The following is a 25,677-nucleotide window of genomic DNA, read 5'->3' as shown; positions in this document are numbered from 1 at the left end:
CTTGTTTACGTTAATGTTTAATAGTAATGCCTATGTATATTTTATTATATGGTAGAAGAAGTTTGTTACTTTAAAAATGGAAATTATATTTGAAAAATATCACTAAATATACGTGATTGTGTAAGTTCGCTTGTAGGATGATGTAGTGTTTGTTCACTTGTAGGATGATGTAGTGTTTGTTCACTTGTAGGATGATGTAGTGTTTGTTCACTTGTGGGATGATGTAATGTTTGTTCACTTGTGGGATGATGTAGTGTTTGTTCACTTGTGGGATGATGTAATGTTTGTTCACTTGTGGGATGATGTAATGTTTGTTCACTTGTGGGATGATGTAGTGTTTGTTCACTTGTGGGATGATGTAGTGTTTGTTCACTTGTAGGATGATGTAGTGTTTGTTCACTTGTGGGATGATGTAGTGTTTGTTCACTTGTAGGATGATGTAGTGTTTGTTCACTTGTGGGATGATGTAGTGTTTGTTCACTTGTGGGATGATGTAGTGTTTGTTCACTTGTGGGATGATGTAGTGTTTGTTCACTTGTAGGATGATGTAGTGTTTGTTCACTTGTGGGATGATGTAGTGTTTGTTCACTTGTAGGATGATGTAGTGTTTGTTCACTTGTAGGATGATGTAGTGTTTGTTCACTTGTGGGATGATGTAGTGTTTGTTCACTTGTGGGATGATGTAATGTTTGTTCATTTGTAGGATGATGTAGTGTTTGTTCACTTGTAGGATGATGTAGTGTTTGTTCACTTGTAGGATGATGTAGTGTTTGTTCACTTGTAGGATGATGTAGTGTTTGTTCACTTGTAGGATGATGTAGTGTTTGTTCACTTGTAGGATGATGTAGTGTTTGTTCACTTGTAGGATGTAGTGTTTGTTCACTTGTAGGATGATGTAGTGTTTGTTCACTTGTAGGATGATGTAGTGTTTGTTCACTTGTGGGATGATGTAGTGTTTGTTCACTTGTAGGATGATGTAGTGTTTGTTCACTTGTAGGATGATGTAGTGTTTGTTCACTTGTAGGATGATGTAGTGTTTGTTCACTTGTAGGATGATGTAGTGTTTGTTCACTTGTAGGATGATGTAGTGTTTGTTCACTTGTGGGATGATGTAGTGTTTGTTCACTTGTGGGATGATGTAGTGTTTGTTCACTTGTGGGATGATGTAGTGTTTGTTCACTTGTAGGATGATGTAGTGTTTGTTCACTTGTAGGATGATGTAGTGTTTGTTCACTTGTAGGATGATGTAGTGTTTGTTCACTTGTGGGATGATGTAGTGTTTGTTCACTTGTGGGATGATGTAGTGTTTGTTCACTTGTGGGATGATGTAGTGTTTGTTCACTTGTGGGATGATGTAGTGTTTGTTCACTTGTAGGATGATGTAGTGTTTGTTCACTTGTGGGATGATGTAGTGTTTGTTCACTTGTGGGATGATGTAGTGTTTGTTCACTTGTGGGATGATGTAGTGTTTGTTCGCTTGTTTACCTGGAGAGAGATGATGTGGGATGATGTAATGTTTGTTTGCTTGTAGGATGTAGTGTTTGTTCACTTGTGGGATGATGTAGTGTTTGTTCGCTTGTGGGATGATGTAATGTTTGTTTGCTTGTAGGATGTAGTGTTTGTTCGCTTGTAGGATGTAGTGTTTGTTCGCTTGTAGGATGATGTAGTGTTTGTTCGCTTGTGGGATGATGTAGTGTTTGTTCGCTTGTGGGATGATGTAGTGTTTGTTCGCTTGTGGGATGAATGTAGTGTTTGTTCGCTTGTAGGATGATGTAGTGTTTGTTCGCTTGTGGGATGAATGTAGTGTATGGAAGTGAGGTGGGACGAATCATGTGTTACATTATACTGTGTTTAGTTTTTCTGTGGTGAGGTGTGGATATTGTTATTTTCTAACCATTATTTGTTTCGTAATATACTGAGGTGTTATGTATTATGTATTTGATATAAAGTTTAATATACAAAAATAATAAGTGTGCAAAGAATTTTTGGATAATTGAGAATGTCGCCGTACATTCAGTTTTATGTAAAATGTAAATACCTGTGACATTCTTTGGGTTATATTGCATATTGTGTTTATGGCTGCAATTTTGGATGTAAGAAACCCACCTGTATTTGAAGCCGTGGGCTGTCTTTAGTTTAGTTCTTATGTATAAGTTTAGTGCTAAGGTAGGAAATGTGGAGTTTTATTTTGTTATATATAATGGATACGTTTCTTGATAGTTGTGACAGAACCCACAGGCATAACACCAGAAACAAACATCTCTACGACATTCCCCGTGTCCGACTAAACCTTTACAAAAATTCAATGTATGTCAAAGGCCCTAAAATCTGGAATACCCTACCTGAGAACTCTAGAACTGCAGACACCTTCATCACCTTCAAAACTACCATTAGAAAACATCTTATCTCCCTGATACACCCCGTCAACTAACTACACGAATACCACCTGGTGGTTCACACTTACACTCGCTCACTCATTTGACCATAAACAGAAATATTAATCTCAGTCTTAAAATAATGAATCCTGTGATACTCCAATACTGAAACTATATACTGTGCCAAAACAAAAGCATTCACATTGCTAAACTCACAAACTAGTATTTAGTCACTTAGCCATAATACCAACTTACCTCATAATTTGTAATATTTTACAATTAAGAATAAAACTAAGTATGCCCGAAATGCCTAGCCATGCTAAGCGTTCTAGTGGTACACTCTGTAATCACAATTTTACTACATGTAAACCAAACAATAACCAAATTTCTGTAAACTCAGCATTGTAATCCTTATAGAGAATAAACTTTGAATTTGAATTGCTTACATTGTCTACATGTATAATTGCGTATTGCGTTTTTCAATAAAATATAAAAAAAAAATTCAAGGAATTGAAGCTACCGTCCCTTCCATCAAATCTAGTTCCCTTCCAGTCCCAGGTACTGTGAAATAAGTAATTACTATACAATTACTACTACTAATGCTCAGTGAAGCTGCAAATAGTTGAATCCAAACTGTTCTAGAATGGTTGATAATATGCTTTGACATTTCTTGAGTACTTAGGAGTGAATTATCTGTTGAGTTCATTCATTATTTGTTTCGTTATTCAGCACATAATTAGGCCGGGTGTGACACTAGTTCCTCTGGCAAAGTTTATATTTGGTTATGTCTACATAAGAGGAACTTGTAACCCAACCGAAGCCAGGCAGCAGGAACGTCAGCGACTGATGATTTTATTGTTATACACAAAAGTAGTTGCTGATTTTATTGTCGAAGTTCTTCCTTAGTTTGTAGTTATGGCGTCTTGTAAGTAAGATTGTTTAGGCACAGGCACACACAAGTACAATTATCATGTATTGTGTAAGTTACTTAGGATAACCCCAAAATAGTCAGTGACTGTTATTTGGGTCCTTGTGACATTTGATAGTACATATGAAGAAGTTTTCATTGTCAGTTGTTTTAGTAATGCTTATTATAGACCTCTGTACTGTGACAGTTACAAAACTGATCTTAATTCAAAAGCGAAAATTTTCAGTAATCTTTCTAAATTTAATCGAACTTTTGTATGCAAGTGCGTGGACCCCTCGAGGGACGTTCCTTGATGCTGGTGAGGGCCCCTTGATCTAGGGAGTTGGATCTGTGTTCCACTTCCTTGAATTAATCTTGAATGCCTTCCATCCCCCCCCCCACAGGTGCTGTATAATCCCTCTGGGTTATCACTCCCCTATCATAATAATACTGGTGTGGTAAATCGTGCTGAATAAAGCACTTCACCACCCAGTTATATGAAATGGTTATAACCATAACCGTAATTTTTTGAGGGGGGTGGAGGGGTAAGCCAGTGGAAGGCCTCGGTCAGATGACCAAAAGCTCCAGCTACGCTTCATCATATGACTAAGATCCCCGTCAGGAAACAGTTGTCCTGTTTCCTGATATATCTTACCTGATCTGACACCGCAGTAACAAGCAATTTTAATTATCTAAAAGTTTTCAGAAGTGCGAAAGATAATGTCTCTTGGAAATGTGTGAATTTTTATTGATAAGATAATTTATAAGTAGCTCAAGATACTTCATTAATGTTAATATTTTATCATAAAATCTGTATGTCATGGGGACTGAATCATTTTCGTCCATTTTCCATTACCGCAGTTTATCTACTTTTCAATTATTATCCATTTATCAGTTCTTTTACTCAACTTCAATCTTTTTATTTTAAGGTTTTAATGAGCTGATTGCCTATTTTACACATTAAATTCTATCATACATTTACTCCTTCATTTTGGTAAATAAATCACTGCTTGGCTTTCTTCCCTTTTCCTATTATTCCTCTGGGGAAAGGGGGGCCTCTTCTTTTCTTGTTTCTTCTTGAAATTTTACAGTCAGTAACATTGGAATTTCTTCCACACAGTTGATGACTGGCGTGTCTTGCCACAAGTCAGCCACAGAATTTGGAATCTCAGCAACAAGAACGACAAAAATAATTCATTTTCGGCTGGAAAGGAAGCAATCTTGCCTCAACAGAGGTCAAACTGACAGGAAGGCGGGTCACACTCTCGGGAGCAGAGGTCACAGCGATGGTGAAAACAGTGTCTTCAGCACCAGGGTCGGCAGAGCAAGGGGAGTTGACAGTGTCGGACTTGCTAGCTTTTAAGATCAAAGGAGGAGAGCTCACAGACAATCAAATAAATTTCCTTGCCAGAGCCATCACTGACAGGACTATGGACGACTGTCAGCTAGGTGGGTACCTCTCCACGACACTTTATTTATGTAGACCAGAAAAAAAATATTAGAAATGCTATAGGTGTACACAAACACACTAAGAAACACTAGTCAGTGGTATAAACTAACTCATATAGACGGGGCCGGATTAATTAAGGCATGGGCTTTAGAGGCTGCAGCCCAGAGGCCTCTGGCAGCCGGAGGGCTTCCAGAGATGTTGTCAACAATTTACTGATGTTTTGGAGGAATTTGTTTACAAGAAATTGCGCGAAACAAATGTATAAATTTTAATTGTGATTGGTCTTGTAAAAATAAATATAATTATTGAATTTTTTTCCTTTTTGACAGGCGGGAGAGATACATGATAATATACACTTGAAAAATCCTAGAGGAGTTAGTACCAAACTTGCACACGAAAATCACTCCCTTTGAAAGCAAAAGACTCGGCAGGAGATGCAACATTCCCACAATAAAAAGCAGGGGTGCCACGAGTACACTGAGAAAGAACACAATAAGTGTCCGGGGCCCAACACTGTTCAACTGCCTCCCAGCATACATAAGGGGGATTACCAATAGACCCCTGGCTGTCTTCAAGAAGGCACTGGACAGGCACCTAAAGTCAGTACCTGACCAGCCGGACTGTGGTTTGTACGTCAGTTTGCGTGCGGCCAGCAGTAACAGCCTAGTTGATCAGACCTTGATCCACCACAAGGCCTGGTCTCAGACCTAGCGGCGGGGACGTCGACCCCCGAAACCCTCTCCAGGTATCACTGGGGGCCTCACAATACATGTAGCCCAGGGACCTACAAAATTTTAATCCGGCTCTGGGTACAGAGAAAAAAAATAAGATTAAATTACTGTATGTTTCTGCCACTAACTGAGGCTCTCGTCAGTGGAGTAACAGGTGTACAAAGGCTACATAATATATTAAAAGATAACTTGACATGGCACGTAATATAAGAGTTGGCTCCAGACAGTGAGTCAGGCGCAGGAACCATGACACAGACACAAACACAAGTGACTTCGTTTCCTCTGGCTTTGTTAGGCGGTGGAAATGATAAAAGTTTATTTATTTGTAAAGGTTACAATGTGTAATTACAATTTTGATTTGCTAAGTACAAAGATAGCCACTATCACGCCGGGTTATGATCCATTTATAGTCCACTCTGGTATTTTGTACTTGTATATGCATTTTATGCTGGGCGATGTAATGGAAACCACTCTTTAATATCATAACCCTTGTGGCTTAGCGCTTCTTTTTGATTATAATAATAATCTTTAATATCATGATTTTATGAACATCCTGAAAAATTACCGAACTCTCCTGTCTACACCTAAATTTAAACCTGTTTGTCCTATGTATAATTGGTTGTAGTAATTATACTAAATTTTATTAACAGAGTAGATCAAGGGTGTTTCCTTTTTTATGATGCAAGTTTTTACTGTATTTTCCATAGATAACTGTAAAGAACACAGGCACAATGCCCCCTCAAGGGAAGGGCATTGTGAGGGGCTCTTGATGTAGGGAATTGGATCTGTGCTCCAGTTCCCTGAATTGAGTCTGAATACCACAGGCGCTGTATAATCCTACGGGTTTAGCGCTCCTCCATGCTTATAATAATTATAAGGCACAATACCGTGACTGGAACGATACACAAATAACCCGCACATAGGTGAGAGGAGCTTACGACGACGTTTGGGTCCGACTTGAACCATGACTTTGTAAAGGTCCAAGTCGAACCGAAACGTCGTAAGCTCCTCTCTATGTGCCGGTTATTTGTGTATAGGTTATTGTGTTACCAGCGGTCACACAAAAGATCTACTCCCGTTATTTATTAAAGCAGCCTAAGCTGTGGAAAGTTGTGATGGCTTCTTTGATGCGAGGTGGTTCTTGCCTTCACAGATCACTTGAGGTGATATTCTCAACCTCGCAGATTCTCTGTACACTCATTTTTTTTCTGTATTGAAGTGGACGAAACACCAGTAGAACCTGCGTTACTCGTGTAAAACATGGGACGAACTTGAGGTGTGGAGTGTGTCCTTAGCTAAAGTCTTCCTGAGTAAGACTTGTCTCTGTCTGGGAGCAAACCTGTAAATGTAAGTTAAATCCGAAATCTGGCTGACTGACATTATGTAAAGTAATTTCCTAAAGCATAATGGTATTGCAAATTTATCTTTACTTAGTGGCACTAAATATACTGCGTGGACACTACAAAACAGTAATCATATCTTCCCTGGCTGACTGGTCACTAATCGTTGGTCAAGTAGTTCCCGGGTGGCCACTACACTTCTAGTCTCACCAGATAGTTATTTACTTGGGAAAGGTTGACGGAGTTTGTTGGTAACGAGAGAGACTATCTCAGTCCGAATTCCGAAAAGCTTCAAACTACCCTTTTGTAGTTTTAAATAAAAGTTATTGCCGCTTTTGAGGGCAACGATCTGATACAGTATTTTCACTTATTCAGATAATTATTTAGGCCTTCGTGAATGGATAATAAACCTTAAATTCCCTGATAAAGTGTTAGTGTTAATGTATACAATTAAGTTCAGCTCTCCCCCCTCCCCTGAATCGAGCACTGTGTTTAAATAAACGATATTCAAATTATTTACCACATTCTCGATTTTAGAACCTCTGTAGGCAAATTTTCCCAAACAAGCTCCTCATTACAAAGGTGCTGCTACCTTAGGGAGATCACAATATAATCTCCCCGCTCGCCCTTTGCTCCTTTCCTTGCTCTGGGGAGTACATATGTAACTTATTTTTTCTAGCGACTTTAGAAATCCTGTACAATGAAACACTTTAATGTTTTATTTTCATACATGCTTGTACCTGGTGCTTAGGTTAGGTAAAGTTTGTCAGGAAACTGGACGAGTGTTTCCTGATGCCGGTCATAGTTACATGATGAGGTGCAGCTTTTGGTCTTCTGAGCGAGGCCTTCCAAAGAAAGCCACTAGCATGCAAATGCATGCTAGTGGCTTTCTTTGTGTTTTAACAGTATTTTATTACATGTAAACTACACTTTGTATACTATACAAATAAATAAGTGTTTTTCTGTAACTTAATGTCTTGTCAATGAATTTCTTACATTTGACGCAACAAATGGAGCATGACTCGTATTGCTCAACTTTACAAGGGATCTGTAATCATCACCTGTTTGTTCAAGGACAGGTGACTAGGCTGAACACTCAAGGTTACAAGCTTCGGTCTAACAGCTTCACGTGATATCATTCACGATAAAGCTGGCTGGGTTACCGGCAGTGTATTTGTTACAGGCGAGGAGCCAATACCACTGCTAAATATTTACAAAGGTATTTCATGAGGAGAGCGCTAACACTTAGGGGTCAAACAGCACCTTATAGAATGGGAGGCAGTCGGATTCGCTCAAAGATTCCTGGTAGCTCTGATTATCTGGATCAAGAGCCCTTCACTATCGAATTGCCCAGCTTTAAGGCTAATGAATTTGCTTGTAAGGTCAAGGACGCAGGTGACAGTAACAAGTCTCCCCGTGAAGGGTCACCCTCAACTATGTGTCTAAGGAAAATCTTAACACGACCAAATTTAATAAAGATGCGGCCGTCTGTATTATTTCACTTTGATTAAAATAGTAAAAACTGACGCAAAAGTCGAAACTTGAAATTAAGAGATGTTCAATCCCATCCAACCTATATTAGAAGGTGTCTGAAGTTTTTGCCTCAAAAACGCTACTTGGGAGTTAGTTCCACTTATCTACAGCTCTGCTGGCAAACCAATATTTCAATATATCCTTTCTAAATATTTTTTTCTAGCCAAGAGCCATTGCTGCGAGTCATGCATTGCTTAGATATTTTAAGCACTATTTATTCCTGTTTTCCACTGGTACATTGCAGTCATATCTACCCTAATTCTCGCCTTTAAAAGGTTGAATTTCAATATAAATACCTTCAGCCTGTCTTCGTAGGGAAGGTTTCTAAAACATGGAATCAACTTCGTCATCCTTCTCTGTACATTTTCCAGCACTTATGTGTCCGTTCTGTAATATGGAGACCAGAACTGAGGAGCATAAGCTACACGAGGTCTAACCAAAGATATAATTCTGAAGTCCCATTACGATTGTAACCAGATATAAACGTGTAAATAGTTCATTACAACTAACTTGTTCAGCTATCATAAGTTTGTGGTACAGTCCCTGGACCCATTATGTACCTCTGTAATGTTGAGGTAGAGTCCCTGGACCCATTATGTACCTCTGTAATGTTGAGGTAGAGTCCCTGGACCCATTATGTACCTCTGTAATGTTGAGGTACAGTCCCTGGACCCATTATGTACCTCTGTAATGTTGAGGTACAGTCCCTGGACCCATTATCTGTAATCTTTTGACTACCGCCCACAGGATGGGTATGATGGGGTGCATAATAAACATATTAAATTAAACCTTATGACATGAAGCCAAGAATTCTACTGACTTTATTGCAAACACTTATGCGCTTTTGTCTTGGCTTTAAATGTCTGCTAACCAGAGCTCTTGGATCTTTTTATCATTCATTTTGACTAAGATGTACATTGTTTAGCTTATAAATTCCATAGCTATTTCCTTTTTCTTGATGTATATGTCATTCGTAATGTTTTAAGCTATTGTTTTAATGCATAGCGGTAATAATGCTATCCTTAAATATTATACATGTTCATATTAGTGTAGGGGGAGTGAGGCCTGCGATTACCTATAATTTATTTCTTAAGTCCATTGATGTTCATTATTTGTTTACATATTCGGTGTGGGGTGGTGATGGTAACTTCAGGAGCCCTGCTCATGTGCATCAAGTTGAAGGGCATGACAGACCAGGAGACTGTAGCCCTCACCCGTGCCATGAGAGACTCAGGTGAGACACTTAGCCAAGTTCTTACTCCACCAACCTGTGGTGTATCGTCTACCGCAACACAATAATCTTTATTTCTACATGTACAATGTATACAGACCATAACTGACATCAATGACATACTACTATACAGAAAACCCTTTGTTATGCAGAACATTTCAGGGAAATTAGGTAAATTTTGTTCTCAGGATACGACCCACACCAGCCGACTAACACCCAGGTACCTACTTTATTAATAAATGAACAATACCAGCAGGTGTCTTAGGGAAACACGTTCTAGTGTTTCCACCCGTACCAGGGATCGACCCATGGACTTTAGTGTGTGAGCTGAGTGAGCTAGCAATGGAGCTACTTGACACCCTCGGGTGTTGACTATCTGTGGGTGACATCCTACAGAAGATGCTGCACCATAGATTGGCTCAGACTTGCAAATAAGCCATGGTAGGATAAACTGCTGTCAGACTATCAACATATTATGATCTAGTATAATATGGCTGTATAGCCCTTGTGGCTTAGCGCTTCTTTTTGATTATAATAATAATAGTATAATATGGCCATGATATGGTCTAGTAGTATTTGCTCACGTTTATTTTCCCGTTGCTTTATTTGGCTTTATATTAGCTTACCTACACATCTCTTGCAACGGATGCGTGACTTAATATATTGTGAACACGGGAAGTTTAACCGCAAATGGAGATCAGACCCGAGTAGTATCTCTCGTTTTTGAAGTCGTCTGCCATCGCGGCTTTTGTCTCTTATATTTCCGAGGAATGAAAACGCAAATGCAACGCTTAGGGCACTTAATTAAGAGACGTTTCGCTGTGTGGGATTTTTTCAATCAACACCGAAAACAGCAAATCACACAAAATGTAAGGCAAGACACTTGTGTTAGATGGAGTTAGATTCGGTGATGTCTGCATCTTGAATATGTATCACTGTTAATGTAGTGTGTGGCGGGTTAATACTCCCGAGATGCTATAACTACCCTAACTAAACCTAATGAAACACCACTACATCCCACTGACACAGCTAACAAGATAAACGACTTCTTCTCAACCATAGGATCTAATCTCGCCAGTAAAATCCCACATACCAATGCCCATGCCGGGGACTACCTAGATGGGAATTTCCCTAATTCCTTCTATCTTGCACCAACTGAGCCCACGGAAGTCACCGAGATTATAAAGTCACTTAAAAATAACTCGGGGAATCTGTCTCATGTCCCACCATTACTGTACAAGCGAGCGGCCCATGTCCTTTCGCATGCTATTTCATTACTTTTTAACAAGTCACTAGAGACTATGACCTTCCCGAAACTACTCAAGATGGCAAGGGTTACACCAATACATAAAGGTGGTGACCCTACAGATTTAAACAACTATAGGCCAATATCTAACCTACCATTGCTATCCAAAATCTTTGAGAAACTCGTGCACAGGAGACTGTATTCATTTATAACGGCTCAAAACATACTCAACCCCTGCCAATTTGGATTCAGGAAAAATAAAAGCACTAATGATGCAATCATAAAAATGCTAGATCTGCTGTACACAGCATTGGAAAATAAGGAATATCCACTAGGAATTTTTATTGACCTAAGAAAAGCTTTTGACACAGTAGACCACGACATCCTACTCCACAAACTTGATCATTACGGTATAAGAGGCCATGCGCTTGCTTATTTCAAATCTTACATTACTAATAGGTATCAGTATGTCACCATTAAAGACACAGCATCAGCAACACGGCCAATTGATACTGGAGTTCCGCAGGGAAGTGTCCTTGGTCCCCTGCTCTTCCTCATATACATCAATGACCTTCCAAACGTATCCCAACACCTGAAACCCATTCTCTTTGCTGACGACACGACTTATGTCATCTCTCACCCTAGTCTTGCCACCCTCAACACCATTGTGAATGAGGAGCTGATCAAAATATCGACTTGGATGACAGCCAATAAACTTACGCTTAACACTGACAAAACCTACTATATTATGTTTGGTAGCAGAGCAGGAGATGCACAAATTAACATTAAGATTGACAACACGCTAATTACCAGAAATAATGGGGGCAAATTCCTAGGCTTATACCTTGACAACAACCTGAATTTCAGCACCCATATCCAGCATATAACCAAAAAAGTATCCAAAACGGTTGGGATCCTCTCCAAGATACGATACTACATGCCGCAAAATGCCCTTCTCACACTATACCACTCACTTATTTATCCATACCTCACCTATGCTATTTGTGCTTGGGGATCAACTGCAGCAACACACCTAAAGCCAATAATAACCCAACAAAAAGCTGCAGTAAGAATAATCACTAAATCCCATCCCTGGCAACACACCCCCCCCACTCTTCATAGACCTAAACTTACTCCCTGTTCAGTACATCCACACTTACTACTGTGCAGTCTACATCTACAGGGCCCTAAACTCTAATATCAACCTTGACCTAAAACGCTTTCTTGATAGCTGTGACAGAACCCACAGGCATAACACCAGACACAAACATCTCTACGACATTCCCCATGTCCGACTAAACCTTTACAAAAATTCAATGTATGTCAAAGGCCCTAAAATCTGGAATACCCTACCTGAGAACTCTAGAACTGCAGACACATTCATCATCTTCAAAACTACCATTAGAAAACATCTTATCTCCCTGATACACCCCGTCAACTAACTACACGAATACCACCTGGTGGTTCACACTTTCACTCACTCATTTGACCATAAACAGAAATATTAATCTCAATCTTAAAATAATGAATCCTGTGATACTCCAATACTGAAACTATGTACTGTGCCAAAACAAAAGCATTCACATTGCTAAACTCACAAACTAGTATTTAGTCACTTAGCCATAATACCAACTTACCTCATAATTTGTAATATTTTACAATTAAGAATAAAACTAAGTCTGCCCGAAATGCCTAGCCATGCTAAGCGTTCTAGTGGTACACTCTGTAATCACTATTTTACAACATGTAAACCACACAATAACCAAATTTCTGTAAACTCAGCATTGTAATCCTTATAGAGAATAAACTTTGAATTTGAGTTTTGGGCTGTTATGTGGGGAAACTACGATCGAGGACGCCTCAAGGCCTCTGCGCACTGTCCTACCTCATCACCAAACCGCCATCTTTCCCTGTAATCAGGTGCCCTTGAAAATTCTCGTGTGATTCGCAAGCTTTATTCAGCTTCTCTTCTGCACACCACAACACATTAGAGAACAAAGAGGCACAATAGTATAAACGCCGACAGTATTCATGCTGCAGTTAGAGACGGCACAACTGAATCAAGCAGGATTTTTATTATTTTATTAAAAAATAAGCGCTGAACCCGTTCTGTCGCAGAGAATATCGTTCTGTCGCAGAGAATATCGTTCTGTCGCAGAGAATATCGTTCTGTCGCAGAGAATATCGTACTGGCGAAGAGAATATCGTACTGGCGAAGAGAATATCGTACTGGCGAAGAGAATATCGTACTGGCGAAGAGAATATCGTACTGGCGAAGAGAATATTGTACTGGCGAAGATAATATCGTACTGGCACAGAGAATATCGTACTGGCACAGAGAATATCGTACTGGCGCAGAGAATATCGTACTGGAGCAGAGTAACTAATTTAATTCTAGGAGTTGTACTTGTTGAGGGACCTTGACATTAGAACAACGGTAATTAATGTTATCTCGTTAAAATCGACCAGCCTTGTTACTTGCCTTAATCTCCTCTTGATTATATATTATATATATAATAAGGTTCGTTTAGCAACAGTAATGTAACTAGACGACCCTCATCCCGTGTGTACTTGTACTCTAGTAATTGATCTTGTTGCTGTTAATTAACGCTTTCTGCCTTGAACTAGTATCTGTGAGGCAGAGATGACCTTCACACACTGTTATTGTGTATAACAGCTGGGTGGAGGATACCCATGGTGGAGGATACACACCACACACACACACACACACACACACACACACACACACACACACACACACACACACACACACACACACACACACACACACACACACACCGAGCATGTCTCCGGAAGCACACATCAATCAGATAACTGCTGCAGCATATGGGCGCCTGGCAAACCTGAGAACAGCATTCCGATACCTTAGTAAGGAATCATTCAAGACACTGTACACCGTGTATGTCAGGCCCATACTGGAGTATGCAGCACCTGTTTGGAACCCGCACTTGATAAAGCACGTCAAGAAACTAGAGAAAGTACAAAGGTTTGCAACAAGGTTAGTTCCAGAGCTAAGGGGAATGTCCTATGAAGAAAGATTAGGGGAAATCGGCCTGACGACACTGGAGGACAGGAGGGTCAGGGGAGACATGATAACGACATATAAAATACTGCGTGGAATAGACAAGGTGGACAAAGACAGGATGTTCCAGGGAGGGGACACAGAAACAAGAGGCCACAATTGGAAGTTGAAGACACAAATGAGTCAGAGAGATAGTAGGAAGTATTTCTGCAGTCATAGAGTTGTAAGGCAGTGGAATAGCCTAGAAAATGACGTAGTGGAGGCAGGAACCATACACAGTTTTAAGACGAGGTTTGATAAAGCTCATGGAGCGGGGAGAGAGAGGGCCTAGTAGCAACCGGTGAAGAGGCGGGGCCAGGAGCTAGGACTCGACCCCTGCAACCACAAATAGGTGAGTACAAATAGGTGAGTATACACACACACACACACACACACACACACACACACACACACACACACACACACACACACACACACACACACACACACACACACACACACAGGGTGTCCACAAAAATATGTAACTTTATTGTAATAATCTTTCACAGTTAGTAGCTTCAGATGCAGGATTTCATTCAGTTTCATGTGGTATAGGGTAGTATTAAATAACTCAATGTGCGTCCCTCTGGTTGCTCGGCAAACATCGATGTGATGGTCCAGTTCGGTCCAGACGCTCTGCAGCATATCTGGTGTCATGCGAACTGCTTCAGTGATCGAAATTTTCAGCTCCTCCAGGGTTGCAGGTAGTGGTGGTACGTAAACTGTGCTCTTCACGTACCCCCAAAGAAAGAAGTTACAAACAGGTCCGGTGAAATCAGGGAGTGTTTTTGTGGACACCCTGTAATATATTATATATAATATATAATGGGTTATCCTAGGTTCTCTACACATATGCTGCTATGTATGATAATTCTATGTAACTGTATTTGTGTATACCTGAATAAACTTACTAACACTGGCCGTCTCCCACCAAGGCAAGGTGACTCGAAAAAGAAACATTCACCATTCACACTATCACTGTCTTGCCAGAGGCGGGCAGATGAGAGTTTAGCTCTTGGCCTTTTTCACTTCCGTGCTTCGTCAGGAGCTTTGCAATGTTGCAAGAGTTGCAATTGGTAGATTGAGAGGAAAGATTCTCTTAGAAGTAGGAATGTGTGTGTATAGCACCTTGGGGGATGGGAGGCAATTAGATTGGATTCAAGGGAAGATAGTCTGACTCCTTGGATCAAGAGCCACCCACCGATGCCAGTTTCACCTCCCTTGAGGGCTGGTGTCTGTTATTCATTATCTACACGAGTCCAGTTCAAATAACAGGTTAACTCTGTACTCACCTAGTTGTACCCACCTAGTTGAGGCTGCAGGGGTCGAGTCCAAGTTCCTGGCCCCGCCTCTTCACTGGTGTGTGTGTGTGTGTGTTTGTATTCATCTTTTACTGGGAGAGTCGTGTCGTCTACATGCACTAAGAATTTACATTTAGCACTAATGAGTGTATGAGATTTATATAGAAAAACAAACAGAGAAAGGGCTTAAAATTTTTATGGAGCTCACTATGGTATTAACAAAGCTTAGGGGCCTGTATATTGTAACAATTTGTTTCTTATTCAGGTGAGTCTTGAACCTGTCAACAGGTAGGTTCTATACACATGATTTGCACCCTCCCAAATTATTTTTGTAAGTCAAAAGTTATTATGCCTTTTGGAATTTCCTTCTTAATTTAATTCCTGCTTAGAAACTGGTAAAAATATTTCATTTAGATATTTCTGCATGAAAATGTAGCCTGCTGCCCCTTTTAGATTTTTTGTCAGTTTCTTAAAATCTTTTCATTGAGACTAACATAAGCGGCTTTGGTTCATGTTGAAGGTTCGGTGATGTGTTGGCCTGAGGACTGGTTGGTGGCAGACAAGCACAGTACTGGTGGTGTGGGAGACAAGGTGTCCCTGGCACTGGCACCAGCTTTGGCGACCCTGGGTCTCAAGGTGCCTATGATCAGTGGTAGAGGACTTAGTCACACCGGTGGCACTCTTGACAAGCTAGAAAGCATTCCAGGTGAAGTTAAATTGTATTAATGTTGGCAGAATTACCGACATTGTCAGGTAAAAGGACACAAGTGCAACTAATGTGACATTATATTGTGCCACAATATAATGTCACATTAGTTGCACTTGTGTCCTTTTAACTAACATGAAGTTAAATTGTTAAATGATAGGCACTTTGACATTTCGTAATCATGTAAACAGACTCTTATTAACTGTAAAGAACTTAGCAATTTTACTATTGCACGGATGTCTTGTTTACATGTGAACATCAGTTAACACGGATTTTTTTATAACAAGTAGTTTTCTCGAGTTATTGATAAGTTAGTTATAAATACTTAAATCCGTCTTTAGTTACCATCGTGAGACTACAAAAAATACTTCCTTACGAAACTATACCCCTCAAGGGAGGTTCCTTGACGGTGGTGTGGGGCTCTTGATCTAGGGAATTGGATCTGTGCTCCAGTTCCCTGAATTGAGCCTGAATACCTTCCATCCCCCTACATGCACTGTATAATCCTACGGATTTAGTGCTCCCCCATAATTATCATAATAATAATAATACGAAACTCTGGTTCATCGTCTTAAACTATCATGTGTGTCCCCTGGCTGCACGGTGCTGAGGCCAGAAACTGGTTCATGAGGTGCAGTAGTGACTGGCGGAAATGTCTAGTAATCCACATGTGATATGTGTAGTGATAAATACAGCTGCGGTGCCACAGTTCGTTTTGTTATCTGGTGTTCTGAAATGAGATATGTCATTTTTTTATTTCTGTAATTTGTGTGAGCTCGGTTTATTATGCCGTTTTGATGTTTTCATCTTTTATTAGTTTAAGTAGTTTAATATGTTTATTATGCACCCCATACCCATCCTGTGGGCGGTAGTCACCACATACCCATCCTGTGGGCGGTAGTCACCACATACCCATCCTGTGGGCGGTAGTCAAAAGATTACAGAGGTACATAATTGGTCCAGGGACTGGGCCTCAAAGTTTTGATAGCTGAGCAAGTTACAGAGGTAATGAATTCACAATTTACAAAGGTAATGAACTCACAATTTACAAAGGTAATGAACTCCAGGTAGGTCTAGTCACAATCATGACAAGTTACAAAGGTATTTACAGATTACAGAGGTACACAATGGGTCCAGGGACCGGGCTCCAAAGTTTTGAACTCACAAGTTACAAAGGTAATGAACTCACAAGTTACAAAGGTAATGAATACTGTAAGAATGGTTACTTACGTGTATACATGGCTGCAATCATGAACAAATTTTAGAGTAATGAGCAATTCACACTTCCACACCCGGTCACAACTGTAGTGAGTTATTGGTGCAAATGTTGATTGCTGAGTCTCTCTCTCTCTCTCACACACACACACACACACATACAAATTCATACACACACACACACACACACACACACACACACACACACACACACACACACACACACACACACACACACACACACACACACACACACACATACACAAACTCATACACACACACGCACACACACTCATACACACACACACACTCATACACACACACACACTCATACTCACACACACACTCATACTCACACACACACACACACACACAAACACACACACACTCATACACATACACACAAACACACACACACACACACACACACACACACACACACACACACACACACACACACACACACACACATGCACATATGTGGTAATGCTTTATTTACAGCTAGCAAAGTCAGGGTATTTCTCCAGAATGGTCTGTAATATACCACTGTGGATAAAATACTTAGCCATTTCTTGAACACTTCTGAGTGAGTTGTTTCTAAATTCATTAATTTTATCGCACTCCAGTACATAATGACGCAGGGTGTGACAATAATCCATCTGGCAAAGTTTACATTTCGTTTGGTCTACATCTGGTGGTGGTGATTTAACCTGCCAAAGATACTTGTAACCCAGCCGGAGCCGGGCGGTAGTGACATCCAAGAGTCTGCTTATTTTGTTGGATGCACCATAGACATGTGGCTCCTCCTGCATGATAGAATGATGATAGATGGACTCACTGGTGTCAATCTCCCTGAGCCTTAAGTCCATAAAATTCAGCACCTAAAGTCAGTTCCTGATCAGCCGGGCTGTGGCTCGTACGTTGGTTTGCGTGCAGCCAGCAGCAACAGCCTGGTTGATCAGGCGCTGATCCACCAGGAGGCCTGGTCACAGACCGGGCCGCGGGGGCGTTGACCCCCGAAACTCTCTCCAGGTAAACTCCAGGTATTATTGTTCTCAAACTACTACCTGACAAGCCAAGATGGTAATCTACTCCCTCTTTGAAAGCATACAGCTTAGCCAATTTATCAGTTCTATCATGCATCTGAAGACCAATGTGAGATGGAATCCACAGCATGTGCACTCTGACTCCACTGTCCACAATCCTACCATACCTGTGTCTGGCTTCTGACACAAGCATGCCACAATTTATGCTTAATGAGTTGAGAGCATTTATGGATGACAGAGAATCAGTTACAATTAAACTGTCAATCTTTGATACATAGATGCATTTCAGTGCAAGGAGTATGGCAAACAGTTCTGTCTGAAGGGTAGAGGCCCAATTATTGATGCGTGCTCCAATTTCTTTAAGAGAGCCATCACTCTGTACGACAACAGCAGCACTACCAGCTGCACCAGTGGATTGGTGAACAGAACCATCAACGTAAATAATTTGCGAGAGTGTGTGCTGTGTGACTAAGTTATCAATACAGCTTAAGGCCTCATGTTTGGCTTCAAGGCGAAGTTTTGGTTGTGATTTAAGAAGTAGTTTGGGGGGAAATGGAGGAATGGTAGTTTGGAATGGACCCCAATGGAAATAAGTCACTCTGTCTGACTTTTTTGGGTTATCCTAGGTTCTCTACACATATGCTGCTATGTATGATAATTCTATGTAACTGTATTGTGTATACCTGAATAAATTTACTTACTTACTTACTTACTAATATTCCACGGAGCGGAGAAGTGCCGCTGTTGCCTTACTTGACATAGATCATGTATCTGATTCATGCGGAGGTCGGTTCCAGTCTTTTCGATCCATCTGGAGTAGTGTTCACCAGTGCTGAGGAAAGTTTGGAGGGCTTCTGTGCAGGGGTTTGAATGAGCTTGCCTGAGCATATTAACCCCAATTAGGATATTTCTTTCAGTAACACGATCTCTGATGCTTGGAATATCAAGTTCTTTTTGCATATTTAAAATTTTGGCAGTACGAGGGCATCCTAGGATGATCCTCATTGCTTCGTTCTGCAGTTTTTCCAGCCCTCCAAGCTTCCAGTCAGACACAAGAGCAAGTAGTGGCGCAGCATAATCAACCAATGATCTAATATAAGCAAGATACATCATTTTCACAATTTTAACATTAGCACCATACCTGGGGTGAAGCCCTGCCACAACTCTAAGTGCTCTTAGTCGTTCTTTGTATTGGCGACAAAGTCTTGTTACAACAGGTCCAAGTAGTGGAACCTCAAAGCCTAGATACCTGTATCTGCTTACATATTCTAGAAGAGACCCATCATGCAATTGGATCTGACGAACTGTGCCTCTCTGTCGAGGAGGACGCCTATTGAGTATCTTTGTTTTATCAGTAGAGATTATCAACCCCAGGTCCTGACACGAGGCTAGTACATGATTAAGAATGTTTTGGGTGTTGGAGAATCCGGTGGTGTGAATCATTATATCATCAGCAAAACTAATCACATAATTATGGGGCTGACTAGGCATAGCATTAAGTAATGCATTAATTAGAATATTGAACAGTGTGGGACTGAGCACACCTCCCTGTGGGGTTCCTAATTCAAAGTCTTTAGTTACACTTCTATGTCCCTGGAACAACACAGACGATTTTCTGTTGGACAGGTAGCCTTTAATCCAGCGGAGAAGCCATCCTCCAACATCCATTCTGGCAAGTTCACTAATTATTACATGTCGGTTGGCTACATCGAAAGCGGATTTAAGGTCAAGGAAGGTAGTGTAGGAGCTGTCAGTGTGCAGGGTGAGAAAGGTGGCTATGCAATGATGCACGCTCCTTCCATGCATGAAACCATGTAACCGGGGAGACAAAAATTGTTTGATTCTGTACATGAGACGATTAAGAATCATTCTCTCAAATGTTTTACACAAGCAGCTAGTAAGAGATATTGGGCGAAATACATTTTGTTGATTGGGCTTAGGAATTGGAATGATGAGGCTGTTGGTCCAAGATTGAGGGAGCTCCCCAGTTACATAGCTCATGTTATATAATTCAAGTAATGGATTACCTGGTACTCGACACAGCAATCTGAGTATGTTGTAAGTAATACCATCCTCACCAGGCGACGTGGAGTTGCCCTTAGCGCTGCATCAAGTTCATAATTAGTGAAAGGAATGTTGCAATCATCTGCCTTGCTGAGCATAAAGCAAACAAGTCTCTCCCTTGCATCATATTTGTCATTTAATTTTGCCTGTGTGGTACTGGGAAGATTGTTATAGCTAGATGTAGCAGCCCAAGCACTGACTAACTCATTCGCCCTATGCAAGGGATGAGGGTGCGCGATCTGCCCAGTTCGGTTACCCTTAATTCTATTTATGTCCCTCCATGCCCGGCTAAGTGGGGTGTGAGCATTAAGACCGTTGACAAATTTTTCCCAGTCGGTTTGCCGCAGCTCTGTCATACGCTCTCTGGCAGCAGCAAGGGCAGTTTGGAAGAGCCTCAGCATTCCAGGGGTACGATGTTTTCTATAGGCTAGGCCTAGTCTGCGAGCAGTACGTTTCAGTGTATGAAGTTTAGAATCATTGTAATAAGTATGGTTTTTGAAGGAGGTATGATTATTATGGAAGTTTGTTGGGTTTAGAGTACCAAGAGGTTGCAGTGGCGGCTCTAAGTAGTTCTGAATACTGCTCACAAGGTCATCGTTGAAGGTCTCTACAGAGGAACACTCATAGGAATTATACCAGTCAGTCACATGTGCAACAAAGTCATCATGCTGATCTGTGGGAACATTAAAACGTTTCCGTTTGAATATCCCACCAGGAAGGATAGTATTACCAATATCTAGAGAGGTTAGCCTAGGGAAATGATCAGACGCTATATCTGTTACAATGGAAGACTCACAACTGGCAGAAGTAATGTTGAAGCCCAGGCACAGATCAAGGACGCCTCCATAGATATGTGTGGGTTCAAGGTCACCTACAATTTGGACATTATCATGACTGTTTAAGAGTGACAACAGTTGATTGCCATTACGATTACCAAACTGTGAGTTTCCAATGCTTTTGTGTCTCGCATTGTAATCGCCAATAATAAGAGTAGGCTCAGAATGAGCACAAGTTGGGAGCTCCAAGTAATTAAACTTATCAGCAGGAGCATACAAGTTAAATATGTTGAGAGCAGAGTTCCCAATATAAATCCTAACACCGTGATATTGTAGCCCCTCTGTTTTCTTATGTGCAAGAAGTTGATGGGGAAGTGATTTTTTAATATATAGAACACAAGAGTTAGTAGATTTGAGGTTATATGCAACAAATGATGGTAATTTAGGGGGTTGGGATTTTTCAGGGACTCTGCACTCTTGTAGACACACAACATCAATGGGTTCGGTGGTTACTTTATGATGAAGGTCAGGAAGTCTTTTTCTAAGTGATGCAATATTCCAGCTTAATATAGAAAGTTTATACGAGTTTTGATCCATTATAGTAGTCCTGGGATCATCTTGAGTTTCTCAGCATAATGAAAAAAATTTTCATATAAATAGCAGACCTTATCAATGTCAACAGTGCTACCCTTGTCCATGAGTTTGTTAAGTGCACCTCCAGTTGTAAGGCCTCGTGGGAGTCTTCGTAAACCCAGAGCACGACGCTGTTTATGTGTGAATGTATGATAGGTGACACCACCACTCACATTCCCTCCTCCAATAACATTACACGCAACACTACAACTGTCATCACCAGCGCCACTACCAACATTGTGTTCATTACATTTATCAACAGTATTGTATTCAACATTAATGTCTATGTGGTTAACCTCATCACACTCTGCACCACCACTTATATTACGCTCATCACTATTACTAACATTATAGACACCACCGCTCTCATCACACTCTTCACCACCACTTAAATTACGCTCATCACTATTACTAACATTAGGTGGCCCGGTGGCCTGGTGGCTAAAGCTCCCGCTTCACACACGGAGGGCCCGGGTTCGATTCCCGGCGGGTGGAAACATTTCGACACGTTTCCTTACACCTGTTGTCCTGTTCACCTAGCAGCAAATAGGTACCTGGGTGTTAGTCGACTGGTGTGGGTCGCATCCTGGGGGACAAGATTAAGGACCCCAATGGAAATAAGTTAGACAGTCCTCGATGACGCACTGACTTTCTTGGGTTATCCTGGGTGGCTAACCCTCCGGGGTTAAAAATCCGAACGAAATTTTATCTTATCTTATCTTATCTTAAATTACGCTCATCACTATTACTAACATTATAGACACCATTGCCCTCATCACACTCTTCACCACCACTTATATTACGGTCATCACTATTACTAACATCATTGACACCATAGCCTTCGTTATGATGCTCACTACAGTTATCAACACAAGTATTATATTTGTCATTACTGTAATTAAGAACACCACCACCACCTTGTTCAGCAGCCTTACACTTGCTTTCACAAATTGGGACAATCTTGTTATTGGTACACTCTACACATCTTTCCTTGTGTTGTTCAAGTTGTTGTTTCAGGAGAAATTGTTGTGTTTCCAGTACTTTTATGCGCGACATCAGGTTGTATACCACAGGAGCAAGACTTGGAACATCTGGAGACGTGAAGTCCCGGTCAGCTGAGCTATTTGGCTGACTGTCAGCTGACTCAGCTAGGCTGGTATTGACAGCCGAGGTGATGGAGGTCTGTTGACGTGCTCCCCAGGTGAGGTGCTCAACCCCATTGTCTGAGGGCAGGCATGAGCCAGTATTCAGACCCGAGGTACCTGGTAGTCCTGGGGGGCCTTTATGAGGGGTACAGGGTGAAGTGCGGTTGGCTGCGATGCGATCAGCCCTCACACTGCAGTCAGCATGAGCTGCTGTGACTCCTGAGGTCTTACAATTGATACATTGTTTAGCAACAGTCTGTTGCTGTTTGATCATAGCATTACACCGTTCAGAAGGATGAGCATTGGCACACACTGCACACCAGTGTGACTTAGATGGGCATTTCCTGGCGATGTGGCCCCAGCGTTGACACTTATAACATCGACGTTGAGGAGGTCTGTACAATGCAATGTAATAGCGTCTGTTGAGGGCTGCACGAGAGTGAATATAGCGTGGCAGAGTCCCCTGGCCAGTCCACTCAGCTAATATCAGACCGTTGGAAAGTCGACGAGGGCTTGCAACTTTCTCTGATGCCAGATATTGAGGATTCAAGTGCTTGTTGACGTTGTAGATGACAATAAGCACTTTAGGTGCCCTTGGTGGGGCAGCTCGGAGTTTGATGTTGGCATATTCGTGAGTGAGAAGTTTGTCTATAAATGCTGAATCATTAGGCACAAAGACGTAGTTATCCTCATCGCGGACAAACTTGATCGTTTTCTCATGATTGTTTACACTAGCTTCGAAAAACCAGTTAAAATGGTCTCTTGATCAGTGTTGTTAGGGAAATCTAACCTGACAGCTTTGGGAGGGTGTGCGCCCACTGTATTGCTTTCAGCAAGCTTTCTCTGGAAGCCTCGTTCTTTTTTCCGAGCCTGTTTACTAAAATATGTTTCAAATCTGCCTTCACCATCATCTACGTCAACACCATCAGCTATACTCATAACTGACAGGAGTTTCACACTGGCGATGGGCTAAAGGATACCGGTGAATGGAAGGGACAAGGAAGGGATATTCACCTCGCTAGACACAGGCAATATGGGTGTAGTGGCCTGCGGGTCGCAGTGCGATTTTCAAGGTCATTCACGGGGCCACAGTCGTCTCGAGAGTTACCAATATTGCACTACTCGTTAATTACTCCAAACCCACAGCACTTAACACAGCTAGCACACGTGTCTAGGAATGACAGACAAATTTTCACTCTGTGGACAAATAAATCAGCACAAACTTAATATGTTTAAAGAAGAACCTCTGGCTTGTTACAGTTAAAAAGCCGTCTCCGAAGGAGTTACCAGGTACTAGCCTTTCAAAACGGAAAACTAATTCCAGTGTTTCACTAGGTATGTCACAACTCACACACAAGAGTTCTAACAACACCGAAGGTACGGCCGGAACACTGTAGAACGTTCACAAAGGCATTCTGGGATTCAGAAGAGATGTAACTGCAGTGTAACTTGACCTTGGCAAGCTGGCTTGGAGTGCTGTTTAGCCTGGATCGGTTAAACTCGCCCTTATCCCATATGTAGATAATGGCGACGAGCTAAGGGATACCGGTGAATAGGAAAGTCGAGGAAGGGACATTCACCTCACTGGACACACGCAGTATGGGTGTAAGTGGCATGCGAGTCTTATAGTGCCATTTTCAAGGTCACCCAGCAGGCCAGACATTTCTCACTCATTTTAAGCCTACGTAGGTACTGTTGGTAGCACAATGTCCTAAGTCAGTGAAATCCACTCGTGCAAATAGTTACAACAAATCTGCAGCACTTAACACTTCTGGCACAAACTTACAACAAATCTGCAGCACTAAACACTTCATTCGTAAGATGAGTGGAGTGCGGCACAGAGGACTGACACGGGCACTCAAGCATTTATGTGGTCTGGCAAAAACCGCCTCTAGACCATAAGTAAATAGAGGCGAATGGCTGAGTTCCAAATCGAGGAAGGAGGGGAGAGAGGCGAGGTGGAGTGAAGGTGTAGCCTCCTACAGCCACTTCAAATCAAGATGTTTGTGTTTCACTAGGTATATCACTAGTCACAGTTCACACATAAGAGTTCCAGCAGCAATTCAGCTGCGCTCCAACGATATTTGTTGCATGATGAGTTATCAGTAGGGTGAGATAAGCAGTTCTGATATAGAAGGCCTAGGACTTCACTCAACACACATGTCCTCTCCCCTCAACCACTCAGGCCTAACTGTCTTTTATTATCAGTGTGATTTTATTCCACAGTTGTTTCATTTGGGCATACCCAAAAACACTCGTAGATTATACCTGAATACCTGCACAAAGGGCATGGCTCCGTTTACCACAGAAATTGCATGTGATCCATGCAGAAGCCCATTTGTTTGTTTGGTTGCAGACTACACAGGATTTCATAATGTGATTTTATTGGTTGTTTTACTGTATATTCTACTAATAGCTTCCTTCAAGTGGAGGTCTGTCTATTTGTATTGCATCTACTTTATTTATTCCAAGGAATCCGTTTGAATCCGGTCCTTTGTTTACTTATTTCTTGGACGAATCTGGACGAATCCAGTTAGTGGATCACTGAAGACCCGGGCCGGGAGAATACCAGCGAATAAAAAAAAAACAGAATATTTTTTTTACAACCACCTTAAAGTAGATATGTCTGTTTGGATTGTATCTATTTCTTGTAGTTACTGTTTGGCTGTTTGATAAGGGTGCATTAAACCTCGTCAGCTTAAGAATCCATCAAGGATATCTTGTTTTCAACGAATCCGTTTGAATCCGGTCATTGGTTCACTTTTTTCTTGAATGAATCCGGGCGAATTCGGATTAGTGGATCACTTATTTTGGACGTATCCAGTCGGTGATTTAGGACTAGCTCATGATTTAATTTATCACTAAAATTTAGGATGTTTTTACGAGGCATCCGGTA

The 25,677-nt window shown here is 41.2% G+C and overlaps 1 protein-coding gene across 4 annotated transcripts in view; it reads left to right on the top strand.

Moving 5' to 3' along the window:
- The window catches only part of LOC128705698 (thymidine phosphorylase), a 72,148-nt gene that overhangs the window by 11,596 nt on the left and 34,875 nt on the right, over window positions 1-25,677 (top strand). For 3 of the 4 annotated variants that reach the window (XM_070082988.1, XM_070082987.1, XM_070082986.1), the window contains exons 2-4: window positions 4,403-4,731; window positions 9,490-9,570; window positions 15,717-15,902. In XM_070082988.1, coding sequence (XP_069939089.1) covers window positions 4,569-4,731; window positions 9,490-9,570; window positions 15,717-15,902 — 430 coding nt within the window. In that variant the 5' untranslated portion in view covers window positions 4,403-4,568. The remainder of the gene's footprint in view (window positions 1-4,402; window positions 4,732-9,489; window positions 9,571-15,716; window positions 15,903-25,677) is intronic. The other variant, XM_070082989.1, reaches the window with a different exon arrangement.

This window comes from Cherax quadricarinatus, chromosome 8 (genome assembly GCF_038502225.1).
Source record: "Cherax quadricarinatus isolate ZL_2023a chromosome 8, ASM3850222v1, whole genome shotgun sequence".
Lineage (NCBI taxonomy): Eukaryota > Metazoa > Arthropoda > Malacostraca > Decapoda > Parastacidae > Cherax > Cherax quadricarinatus.
Note: the sequence above shows the minus strand (reverse complement) of the source record. Positions and strands in the feature narration are given on the sequence as shown.